The 13,656-nt window shown below is 36.8% G+C and overlaps 1 protein-coding gene across 7 annotated transcripts in view; it reads right to left on the bottom strand.

The window, feature by feature from the left end:
• The window catches only part of ZMYM2 (zinc finger MYM-type containing 2), an 86,257-nt gene that overhangs the window by 19,949 nt on the left and 52,652 nt on the right, over positions 1-13,656 (bottom strand). For all 7 annotated transcript variants that reach the window (XM_059493500.1, XM_059493503.1, XM_059493505.1 and 4 more), the window contains one exon: positions 5,237-5,409. In XM_059493500.1, the coding sequence (XP_059349483.1) occupies positions 5,237-5,409 (173 nt within the window). The remainder of the gene's footprint in view (positions 1-5,236; positions 5,410-13,656) is intronic.

The raw sequence follows: 13,656 nt of genomic DNA, 5'->3' as shown, positions 1-13,656 counted from the left end.
TTTCCAGTAAGCACTACAGCTTGCCTTGGTATTGTCTGCAACCTCTATCCTAAAGCAGACCTTAAAAAATTAAAAACTTTAAAGATGCTCAGGAATCCAAAGTAAGTCAACCTAATAATATAGCCAGGAGAGGAAGAGGAACGTTATAATATATGCAACATAAAACATTAATACATAAAACCATACACAACATTGCAGTTATGCACGAGGCTCTGATGGCTCAAAAAAACAAAACAAAACAAAAAAAAACCAAAATTCATCTGTAGTTTTTGTGGCTCCAAAAAAGTATGAACAGGCCAATTAGTTCCAATTTTAAAAATAATTAAATGTTTCATTTCTTCTCTGTATTTGAACAGTGTAATACCATACCCTAAGCAGTGTAAGAAATTAAGCTCTCAGTTGTAATTTTCAACTATTTAAAGATGATACATAGAGAGGCTCTTTTCTAACAGTATAAACAGCTAAAATTGGGAGCACTTGAAGCTGCAGCTTCAAGATCACCTCACACTAAGCATTAGGTGGTCCTGGAAGAGCAGGTATTTCTCTTCTCTGTGCAGGTAGCAGCAGCAGTGTTTATGCACGTGTAGGGCACACAACGTCAGAGGCCTTACAGCACTGCATATCCCCATTCTCTCTCAATTTTTATTAAATTTATCACTTGGACTTTCCACTGATGCTGATCCACAGTTCCTTTTGCAGATCACCTCAGTGGGACAAAAGAGCAAGTTATGTTTATTCTTACAAGGGAGTGGGGAAGAAGATAAAATGTAGAAGTAGATAGAATGTTGCCAAAACACTGTAGATTTAATCAGCTCAAGAAAGCTGTGAATTCACACCTTTAATGCAGATGCAACTTCCAAAGCCACCAAAAGACTGAAATACCAGTAGGAAAAAAAAAGGTACAATTCACTCTAAATTTAAATCTCAAACCCACCTAACACTGATTAACAGCTGACTCACGTACAGAAAAGCCCATCTATTCTGACCTGCTGCACGCTGCTTGACTATCAAAGCACCACTTTCTGCTCACTTTTCTCTCCTTCAAAGAAAGAAAAAGGGGTCAAATCTTGTCAAATGCAGCAACTACAGCCTTCCTACAGCAGGGTCTGTTGTGATAGGATAGGGAGAAATGGTTTAAAATTGGAGGGTAAGCTTAAGATTAGATATAAAAAAGGTCAACTTAGACTAGATAAAAGAAAGAAGTTTTTCAGAATGAGGGTGAAACACTGGAACACATTGCCCAGAGAGGTTATAGATAGGTAAACTTTTTTAAAGTCAGGTGGGATGGGACTCCAAGCAATCTGATCTCATTGAAGAAGTCCCTGCTCATTGCAGATGTGTTGGGACTACTCAGCCTCATAAAGGTCCCTTCCAACCCAACTATTCTGTGATTGCCTCATTCCTGCAACTGTTCTCTCCCTCCCCTGGTCTCCTTTTTCATTTTGAAAAAGTATATTATTGTCTCTCCTAGGCTTCTACTAAATTATTTAGGTAAAAAAAAAATCGGTTTGCTTCTGCATGGAAATTACTATTCCTCAGGAAACCTGGGATTCTTTCATAGTGACGCTTCACTTCTCATCTCTATATTTACTACACTTGAATTCTACTGTTTCAATAATTCTGTTTATAGTCAATTTTATACACCATTCCATGCACTGAAGTTTCCTGCTGTTTGCTCACCCACTTCCCTGACCACTACATTTATTGAACGTGAAAATGAATTAAAGATTTTCGGGATATTTTATGATTTTTTCTTCCTTCCTCTTTTCATTTGTTTTCACCTGGGATAGTGGCACTAAATGTTGAGTGAATCTCCAAAATAGCTGCCTCAAGTCTGCTTATCTCTGTGTTCCAAAAAGCCCCTCTCTGCTTGCTGTGTTTGCATGGCACAAGTCCTTTGCCACTCCTAACTGCTTTTTGGTACATTTCTTTTCCCATTACTTCAACTTGTTCAAATGGGCATGGTGATTAGTACAAATCACTAACATTTGCCCCAAATTTGAGTTAAAGAATAAAATTTACATATATGGGGCTTTTACTTACATTTTTAATTCCTCCATCACCTGTTCCTAATGTTCTCCAATGGTGTGGACTGCTATTAACTTCACCTAGTCTTAGCTGTCTATTCCAGCTTCAATTGCAGTAAATAGGAAGCAAAAGCTGTTCCCTGAGAGTGAATATAAAAGAAGATCAGCTGTTCTGAAAGAGTACTTACTGGAAGCTGAGATGTCTAACTAGAGAATGGCTGAATTCCAACAACAGAAATTCCACAGGGCTGTCTTGCTGTCTTTACCGTTTCAATTAATGCTAGCTCCACTTTCAAATTTTACCACTGCTGACAATCTTTGCTGAGCTTACCAGCCACAGTGACTTTTCCTTGCCTCAGACTGTAATTCCCACCTCCTCCTTCCTCTTTGCTGCAGACACCTGACCCCCACTGAATACAGAGCCATCACTGCACACGCTGAGTCTGATCAACTCTCCACTGTGGCCTCGCGTGACCTGTGAGGCTACAGTGGAGAACCAGACAGTACTTCAGCAGCAGTCCTGTCACCAATGTTTCTCAGTGTGTATTTAAAGAAACAGATTTCTGTGCTGTTCTCAGAACTGTATACTCTTTTTAAAGGTAATTTCAATGCTCTAATTAATTAAATGAAACTGTCATCAAACATCAGTTTGATCAAACATCAAACATTATACTGACGTTTCCCAGGCATTTTCTGGATTAACATCCAAACCATTGCATGTAATTTTACAGAAGGAGCTCTAAAAACTTAGGGACCTAACCTCAAGACACCTACAACTTTGCCTCTTGGCTCAGAGGTGCATGGAACCCAAAGAGTAGAAATTTCCTCAGAACTTGGCACCAACTGCAGCTGTTGTCCAACAAATGATCAGGACTAAAACTATTCTTTTACATTTCACTGCCTCATATTAGGTTTAAACGCCTCTTACCTAGGTAAGTCTAATGAACTTTTAATACTTCTACATAAGTTGTTGTGTTTCTACTATTGCTAACTTCTATGGGCTTTCTGAGAAGAGAATTTTGGCATTCAGGGAAGTGCTGCCACAATACTTGATTATTTTAAAAGGTTACAATGTTTTCCAGATAATACTACATGAGAAAGATGTGTCCATAAAAAAAAGTAGACAAAGAAGATGGAGACAAACACTTGTTTAATGAACACAATGATGGTGTTAAAACATTACTGAGTTATTGCTACTTATTCTCTTCATGTATACATTCATTGAAACTCCAAAATAACACTGGACATTGCAAAAATGAGACAAAGCTCATACATATGTAACTATTCTTTTAAGAAGCTAACAGACAAAACAGCTAATGAAGTACAAATTCAAAGAATGGTCCTTATCTATTCTGTCTTCCCATGTTTTGATCATTGTCTATTTTAGCTACATAAGAATATTGAGCTAACAATGCACTACCAGATCTAAGGTATCTGGAGCAACTTCCATAAAGTGGGAGAAGTTATCAGCAAGGATGTAAAGAAATAAAAAAGAGACTTTTAGCAAAAGACACAATTTCCCAAAACCTATTATATGTCTTTCCCATGTAATAAATCTCAAGCTTTTTTAATCAAAACTCAATTGCATTAAGGCTTTAAGAAGCACTTGAAAAAAATTACAATTAACAATTCTTAATTGGAACCCCAGTTACACTAGCAAGTGTAACATTCAAAAAGTAGAAGTATTTAAAACATCAACATTATCAAATATCAAAAGTTACCAGCAAATCTGTTTAAATTGCCTTTTTATGACATCAGATCTAACTTTGCTGTGACACAGTACCAATAGCATTTATGCAGACTTCATGGGCCAGTTATTACCTTATTCCATGAATCAGGATAATGTGAAGCCCAAGTTTTCAAGTGGTTCTCAAAGCTGAATCACAGCACAAGCTTCCACAGAAGCTTAGGTACATTAAAGTAGTTTGGTATGCACACCTCCAGACTATATTCTTTGCTGAATCATCAAAAGATTTCTAAAGCACACCAAAGATTTAAGTTCTCTACTGGAAGGCACCTTTTTCACAGGAAAAAATTAAATCTCACACCCCATGTTTTAAGGCATCTAGATAGATTAAATATGACTGTATGACGTTAGTATTCCAGTTAAGAACTTTGCAGCCAAGCTCTGTCACCCTATTTACATGTGAGACAAAAGAAAACACATTGTTGTCTTCAGAAGTTTTCTTTTAGGAATGTCAAATAAGACCCTACATACATTACTCAAAATAAAGAATTTACAGTGTGTGGCTGTAACATTTCTGGAACCAGACATTCCAAAATATCAGATATTTCTTCATATTCAGTTCTTTTATGGTAGGTAGATCATCTTGAATTACAGGACTTGTATCTAGCCCTCTAACACTTCAAGTTTTTTACTGCCTTCCAGGCAGTGTGCAGAGTTTTGGTAAGGTGATGAATTTTGTACTGTCTTTTTTTGCAATTGCATCCACAGTGTAGTTCTTGTTTTGAAATTATCAGTGTAGCTTTCCAGGACGTTCACACCAGACATCAAATATTTTATCCATGGCACTAATCGCAGGTTAAACCCAGTCCAATTTCATCTTTTCCTTTCAAAAAATGTAAACAAAAAAACTCTTATTGTGAAGTCTTTGCTGATGCTTCACAAGGCAGTTAAGCTTCCAGAGACTTAGAAATAGATGCTATCTGTTTGATTTAAACTGTTATTAGAAATCCATTTGGTCTTGCTTTTTCCTTTGGCATCTTTTCCACTGGGAAATACTGAACAATCAAAGCCTCTGCAGTTCAAACTGTGGGAGAAGGGAAAAGGCAAAAAAGGAGGCAAAAACAGGAACAAGAAAAACTCTGCTAATGTCAGTGAACTCAAGGTATCCAGCTGCTACTAACAGTGTTTTCAACATTCTGAATACACATTAAAGAAGTTTTGACAAGAAAATTGTGGCATTAACTGAGAAAAAATTGGAATTGTAAAGTAACAATATACATACTAATTTATTTTCTGTAACTCAAGACTTCCTTGCCAAATGAATTAATAAAATCAGATGATAGAAATGCTGCTCTAAGATCTACAAAAAATGAAATTCTGAGATTAATACATTTGCTTATTCTATAGCAAATGCTTTGCTGAAGTAAGCCATATTTGCTGCACAGTCCTTGAGATATCCTCACATGTGCATTTTTGGTTTTTTTAATTGTGGAGCTCTCGTCAAAAATTCTGAGTTACTTGCCTTGTAGTACCAGTCCTGAAATTTTTTACAGCACTCTTCACTGCAGAAATCTCTCACTACACCATCAAGTTCCTTAGTTGCTCCCTTTTTGCACAGCTGTGAGCAGTAATTACAAGTAACACATCTCAGTCCTAACCGTCTTGCAAAGTCTTGTTTATATAGCAGCTTGCAGCCTGGAAACAGATTTTAAACATTAGGAACAAAGTAACTTTTACAGAGAGATATCACAGTTAAGAGCTAAATATTGAAAATTAAATCAATACAACAGCAGCTAACAACTGGGGCTTCAGACAAATTCAGGTTGCACAGTAAGACTATATTTCAAGACATTTTTACCCAAATACCTTTCCTACACAACTCTATGGTTTCCTGTGATGCCTTCATCTTTTTCAAAACCCTATGCTGATTTTTGTCTATCAAATCCCTGAATAAACAGTCAGGAAAAAAAATACATAATTTTCTTTTAATATAGACCCATGCAAAAATATTGACTTGGAGTTACATTGCTCAGTTACACATCCTCAAAATGCTAGAGATCCAGACAATGCTATCTATGAAAGAAATACCTATCTTCATGGATCAACTTAAATTTTATTACTACCTTTATTTATATTAATGCAACAAACCACTTAAAATAACTCATTAATATTTAAGAACACTAATATGTAAAAGATGACCTCAGAACTAAGGGATTTCTTTAAAAATGTAACAATAAAGCAAGAAATGGTCAGTAGTGAGAGTTATGCAATGACAGGAAATTACACATGAAATTTGAGAGGAGTTTATATGCAATTAATATTTAAAATTTTTTTTCCACATTGGGGTGGGGTGGAGATGCTGGTTATTTTGGTTTTGGTTGGTTGTTTTGTGTTGGTTTGATTTTTGGTGGGGTTTTTTGGTGTTTTTTTTTTGTTTTGCTTTTTTCATTTACTACGCAGTCATACTTTCAAGGTTGCAATAATGACAGCTATATTCTTGCATAATCTGATCCTCCCTCAAGCAACTTAGAAAGACATTCTACCATATTAAATGCATTAAAAGATGAATATTGTAGCTATTATATAGGCTATTTTAAGAATATATTGTATTTAAATCACCTCAAATCCAGTGCCTATTCCAGCTGATGCCTAAATCATATACTGCATACCTCTGTAATTGTCCCAATTTTACAGGAGAGAACAGACTGAGAAGATGAAGTAACTCCCTATATTGAACACTGGAGGGACAAGATAACATTTACACAGACCTTTAACTAAGAAACTGCACCTATTTTTATGATCTACCAAATATCACAGCACGATCAAAGGTGAGAACTCAAGCCTTCGAAGTGTCCACTCTGCTAGGATGTGTGTATATAATCTAACAGATGCAGACTTCTGTACTTGTGGAAAGTTATGAAACTCAGTATGTAAGATACATGCTGTACTTCCTCTGCCATACAGAATATAAAAATACTATAATGTATTCAGTAATTTCAATTTTGTGACTTCTGCCATTGTCTATTAGGGCAGAATTAATATGTGTGAAACTGAGATACTATTTTTAAATCACTAAAAGCACAAGAATGCAAATGGAAGATGCAGCAGACTGAATCTTCCAAAAACAAAAGGTTATTGAAGAACTTAAACTTGTAATGCAACAAGCTTTGCTAACAAATTAAATTGCTAGTAATGTCAAAACAAGACATTTATAGAATATTGTACAAATGAGACACTGTAGGTAATTTGGTTTAAAGTGTTTTTGTTGGGGTTGTTTTTTTGTTTGTTCTTTGGGTTTTTTCTTTTAAGTTCTTCAAAAACAGAATAAAAAAATTACTAGCACAGATGGAAAGTGCCATATCCAGAAACCATCCTTAGAGTGCAAACAATTTGGACTTTTAAATACATTGCTTTGAAGGAAATGACAATCTTAAAGATAACAGTGTGTGCAAGCTATTAGTTAAAAGTACCAATTAAAAGCAAAATTTCTTGCCAGTATTTTCTCCTGCTGGCTGTATCTCTCATTATTGCATGGAGCATCATATTCTTTCCACTTCTTTAAAATTCCAGAGATATCTTAGCACCACAATGTATCCTCCTCTTCAGTGGTCTCTTAGAAGAGCCACCCAATGCTGCATCACACTTTCAAAACTACAGACTTAGAAACACTCTTCTACTACCAACCAGGCAACCTATGTCCATCTGGCTAAATAGTTTTCAAAAAGGAATGGAAAAAATAAACATTTTTCTTGGTTGCTGAACTACAGGAAGTAAAGTTGAAGATGATGCAGCTATTTTATTCTTAAAAGTTATCAGGTAAGAAATTTTCCACTCTACAGTCAAACATCTCCCACATCTCTAGGATTCATGGAAAATTACCAGTGAACATTAAATAAGGGGAAACAAAAGTAAAAAGTTCCAGCCCTTAAGACCTAAAGGCCTGGAAAACATGGGGTTTTTTTATAGATCACTGACTGCAGGTCTTCTTGCTGAAGAAGGCCTCTACAGAAGACAAAAAGCCTGGGTTTGGATGTTGACGGTAGATTCTTAGAACACTGAAACTTGCTAAAGGAGAATCTTTACAAAGTCTTTCTTTTGCAACATCATGAGCAAAATTCTACAGATTTGTCTGAAACTCTTTTACGTATTTATAATAGGTAACTTAATCTATGGGGCCAGGGAAACACTGGCTCAGCTTCAGGATCTTGTGACTTCAAAGAAAGAGAAGCCGAAATGCCTTTCTTAGGTCCTCGGTAGTTTGCAGTCCAGCATATATGTTTTTATTACAATGCTACGGTTTTGACTGAAAGAGTAAGACTGTTTGTATGAATAAAAGTATTTGACTTTGGCAAAACAGATTCTAAGATCCAACAATTTGGTCTTCTCTTGCACAAGAGAAATTCTGAATCAACATAACAGTAATACCCATGCTGGCCTTGTAGATGTGACCGTGAAGATGGCTTTGATTTACAGCACACTGTGAGTGAGCAATACAAAAAGCACTGAATGTCTGACCTTTCTAATACAAACACTAAAATCCTAAGAAGTTGTTCAGCCTAACTCCCCTGGGGACTTGGGGTTCATGAGTATAAGCCTGCCTGAAACAGACAGCTGACAGTCCCAACATTTTGAACAAAGAGATCTGACTTTACTCAGGTAAGTTCCTCAAGATTTCTGCTACAACACCAGACCCACAAATTACAGTGTGATCAGATAAAAACCTCTACTGTTTTAAAGTGCCTTGGAGAAAAAACAGCTCTTACTCTGAAAGAAATTGTAAGCACAGGTTATCTGGCTCAAGCTACATCAGCCATTAACTATGGTCTTTATTAAAATTCTAACACCATCTCACAAGCTGGCTGTCTCAGAAAGACCACTAAGGACCATTTTCAGAAGTATCTCCAACTCAAAATCTGAAGCAAACAAAAACCAAGTAGGTGAGAATCTGCTAACTTAACATATCCTTAATTACACTATTAGAATTCTGGCTTCCAAGCAAAACCCAACACAAAAGCTATATCATAGGAGCCCTGAATTTTGGTCCCCCACATAAATGGTAGAGAAAGAAATTATCTGAACACATACAAGAGATGATTGCTGACAAGAAAGCATCCAGGCAGTTCCTCAAAACCTTTACCACAGGGAAGTTCCAGGTTAAGAGAACCTCCTTTCTCTTGGCAGATCCAAGATTTCTGCCAGGTTCAGCCCAGCAGTGTCGCCCACAGCAGAAAACCCTGCTTCACGTGACTGACTGCAGACTCAGTGCAAGTAAGCTACTAAGAACATTGTCTTAACTCTACCAGCAGCATCTACCTGAATTACAGGAAGTTCAGTACATTTCTACATCAAGTAGCTGTGTAAAAAGAAATGCTGAACTAGAAATAATCCTGAGTTCTCAACACCAATCCCTTTCTACCACAGGGACTAATATATTTTATAAAAAGTAATTGTTCCACCCTAAAAGAATTCTCTTTTTACCTCTGAAATCCTGCCCTTACTAAACTACCTTTGTCCTTCAAGTAACACTCAAAACTTGTTTTTCTCTCATCTTGTAGTAACTCCAATTGTTACCTGTTCTAGAGAAGAATAACAACAGGCCTTCAGCATCACAAGCTACATCTTGGAAGCTTTCTGGAGATATGTTCCTTCCAGATTTTTCTGCTCCATCTCCCTCTGTACTGATTTGAGTGCAAAACCTCTTCCATACCCACACTGCTATCACCTGCTGTCTCTGGATTCATAACAAACATTATTATTTTTAGGAAAACAGATGCAATGTGTCCAAATTCTGGGTCCTGCTTGGATTACTGTTAAAGTAGACCCTATCCTCTTCTGTGAGAAGAGAAGTTGTGTATACCCCTTCCTTCCTTGTCTTCACCTCAGGAACCTTTTATTATTATTCAATCCAACCTTATACAACTTCAGTTTATCCTACTATTTCCTGATATTAGGTACTATCTCCTTCCATTCTCCTCCCTCCTACTCCAATCCAGTTACTCATGTTTTGCTTATTCTTAAATCTTTTCAGGTTGATAATTCTTTCACATTAATAAGAAACATCTTTCTTCTTCTCGTGCTCATATCTCAGCACATTAAATTGCATCACCCCTTATCTGCACCACTCAATGCTGTCTTTGCCCAAAGAACTCTATCAAACCTCTTTAAAAAAAGACACAACAGTGGAATTAACCCTGAAAAATTAAAATCTAACAAGAACCGCTGGTGTCGAACAATGCACAGGATTTCACTTGATATTCTATACCATGTTACCAATTATCTCTCCACAAAGAAAAACAAAAATTTCAAGACTCAGTATGTGTACAGAAATTTTAAATTATATTACTTTAACACTATCAATGTTCTCCCTCCACAAAGAGAATGGAAGATAAACAATCTCTTCCAAAGCATAGTTATATACCTTTCCATTTCTCAGCTACAAGAATACTGTAAGAAATATCAAAATCCAGGTTAACAAGTTAAAACTGTCCAATAATTTCAGAAGAGACACATCCAAGAAGCACTAACTGGAAACTACATCTACACTGAGACTCTTCCACAAGTGGAATACCACAAGAACCAATTGTCCAGCTCTTCCATGTGTTTATAGGTGCAGAACTTTGCTTTCTTTCAGCATAGCCAAAAGCCTTCACTTGGTGCTTCTGTAGCAAAGGAGCCTGTTAAATATCTCCTAAGGGACTTGTCAGAATTGAATATGCTGTCCCTTTTACCTTAATTCATTTCTATAAGCAAAAAATATTATTTTAGCTTTTACAGTAACAAAATTTGTTTGGGACACTCATCTGTGGCTCAAAGATTTAAAACCAGACTACTTAATCAGATGACAAGGCCTGAACAGTCATGGCCACAACCATGGCCTCTGTGCCACCAGAGTTCCCTAAAGACAACTACCATGGCTCAACGACATGCCAGGAATGTCCCATTCTAACGTCTGTCCACAGCAGACTAAGGATGTCAGAGTGTCTCAGGCCCAGGAATCTCTGAATACCTCCAACATTCACTTCTACTTTTCCACTAACCCAGTTTGCAGGAAAGGAATATCCTCCTGCAGTAACAACATGACTCCTGCAGTTGTGAACGAGTATTTTTACGGATCACGCATTTTGCAGTATTTAAGATGTGTTCTGCTTTTTACTTGCCCCTTTTTGCCAGGATATCCCAACTCAGCACCAAATAAAGCTTTAAATGAAAGCCACAAGGAAAATGACATTTCAGGTTAGAATTTATCTCAGGAGAGACACTGCCAGAAGTGGTCATGAGCAAAACCAAACTAGGCACTGTAGCAAGATCAAATTATTTCAACATGGCAGGCCTCCATCAAGAGCTGTTGAAAGGGACATAAGAGCTCTGTGAAGCACAAATCCTAAAGTGTGTAAAAGGGTGATTTCACACTGTGTTCAAGAATTTCTATATGCAAGCCCAAATTCCGTATATTTTATTTTCAAAAGCAGTATTGGTGCCTCTAAAAAAGACACTTGCTAATGTAAACTATTTAAAAAGCTGTGTATGAACAGCTTCTGTAGCTCTCACTTTAAAAATAATGAGACCAAACATCAGGAACGAAGAGATTCATACAGGGTTGATGGCAACTCCCTTTGTCTAGGGGGACACAGCAGCTCAGCACAGCAGGGACACTGCACCAACTCTTCCTCAGCCCATCCACCACAGAAGCCCAGCAACTCTAAGTCTCAGCAACACTTCATATCACACATCAGTTTTTACACAATTTTTTCCTGTTTCTAGTAACAACAGGAATTGCTATAAATATCAGGTAGTATCCTAACTGATTGTGAAACACTGGAATGTAAGAACCTCTACAAAACTTATCACACCTGTGTGTTTAGGCTATCTCAGTATCTGTAGTATTTTCATATAAATCTAAAAATTAATCAGCTTATCATTTAATAGTATACTTTCACAAACAGTCCACTGTGCAGTACTGCTTGGGAAAATCCCACTCTAAAATTGACAGTGCTTTAATGGAACCTTTCCTAGAGGAAGGTAAAATTACTTAATTTCCTAAATTTATTTTTCCACTTGTTGACTCTACAGTATTTTAAAAGGTTATCTCTACTTAGAGATAACCTCTTAAAATGAAACATCAGAGATGTTTTCAGAGAAAACTCAATGTCTGCATTGAGTTTCATTTGTAGAAACCATAATTCCCAGATATTTACTAGCAGGCTATCAGGGTGATAGTACAGTTGCTAATTGCTGTCTTTTATCTGTATTATCCATCTGAAAGGAATTCCCAAGCATGAGATAACTGAGCTACTCCAACAGCTTAATGACCTTCTCCCTCCTAGAAGAAGACAACCACATATGAATCAGTGTCATTAAAATTTGCATTATAAAATTATTATGCCTGTGTTAAGTCATAGCACTTAGTTCTACTGGAAAGATGAATTAAATAAGTCTACAAATAAAATAAAATTATGGTGATACTCATCATAAAATAGTTCCATTGCTGGATTGCCAAAGACTGACTTGCTCTCCCAGACTCTCAGAAGGAATATGTATTACAAAAAAAAAAAAAAAAAAAAAAAAACAACCCTCCCAAAATATCCCAAACACAGTAATTTGAAGATTTCCTCAGGATTAAAAACTTGTACAGCCTATCCTCAATTGTCACTCCTGCAACTACACACACATAAAAATCCACAAGCTACTTCTTACTTTAGCATACATAATACATATTCAATTTAGACATAGATATTTCGGAATGCAGCATTCTAGTGGCAAAACACCAGGACAGCCTCAGCACCAGTGGAACAGATTAAGCTCTTTCATCTACTCTGTTAGGGTTGTTCATTCTCCACATAGCATCCAATTTTTGGACAAAAACAGAAAAACCATCCTATACTGCACGAAGGAAACCATCTTCAGCACAAAACCTAGGTCAGTTCTAATCACACCTTATTATAATGGAGGTTTCAGCTACCTCCTGCACAGGTTTTGAAGTGTCTCAAGAGAAACATATAAAGAAACAGAGCTGGAATAAAACCACACAGAAATACTGATCCAAGAGATTTTAATGTGGGTGCCAGGGTTTGTGTGTAAATATATATGGATATGCATGTGTGAAAAAACCCTTCAGGTATGATGAATGGGAGCAATGACATCTTCAGTGCTTCAGCTGGGCAGCTGTAAGCAGTCAAGGGATATTTGTGGTTGATCTTATATATGCTTTCCCATCAGTCTGCACAAAGGTGAACAAGTAAGTACACTTGAAGAAATTTCAACACGTGTTTAATTTCTGAATTTATCTAGGAGCCTTTTATAAACACTCCCCTGAAAATTCTCCACATTTTCCCTTGAGGGTTCAATTTCTTCCAAAAACACCAGCAACTTCTGTGACTGAGCACCTCCGGCTATTCCTTCTCAAACTGAGATACACTGTCTTCTGATGAAGAATACATTCATGCTCAAAAAATAATCTGTGTTGGTGAGGTTCCTTGAACAATGTGCAATATCAAAACTGGAATGGCCTCCACATCCAAAAAACATTTGGTACTTGTACTGGTTTTGTTACCTTACAAGCAGTTGGACATCTCTATCTGGAAAAAGACTTTGAAATTAAAGATAAACCAGTGATGTTTAGGTGCCTGGAAAAGGGGGGAAAAAATCTATCACATCTGATGATGGAACTTCTATTTGTTGACCTCCAAAAGTCCACCAGAAGTCCTGGCCCTGTCCCTCCCACATCAGATCTAAGCATGATTCATTCTTGGATTGTACTGTTTCTGCAGCCATTGATGACAACTGATGGTTTTCTTTCAAAATAAATTGTCAATGGTTCCTTCAGAATTTCTGTCCAGGTCATTGGTTTATTTGCAAGAGGAACACATACAGCTCTTTGTCATATGCATCACAAAGTAGACCTCAGCTACAGCTGGCAGGTATACACTGTATTTATTCAAGTTA

The sequence above is a fragment of the Ammospiza nelsoni genome, chromosome 2, assembly GCF_027579445.1.
Source record: "Ammospiza nelsoni isolate bAmmNel1 chromosome 2, bAmmNel1.pri, whole genome shotgun sequence".
In the NCBI taxonomy this organism is placed as follows: domain Eukaryota; kingdom Metazoa; phylum Chordata; class Aves; order Passeriformes; family Passerellidae; genus Ammospiza; species Ammospiza nelsoni.
The sequence above is the reverse complement of the archived record's forward strand: the minus strand, read 5'-3'. Positions and strand labels throughout refer to the sequence as shown.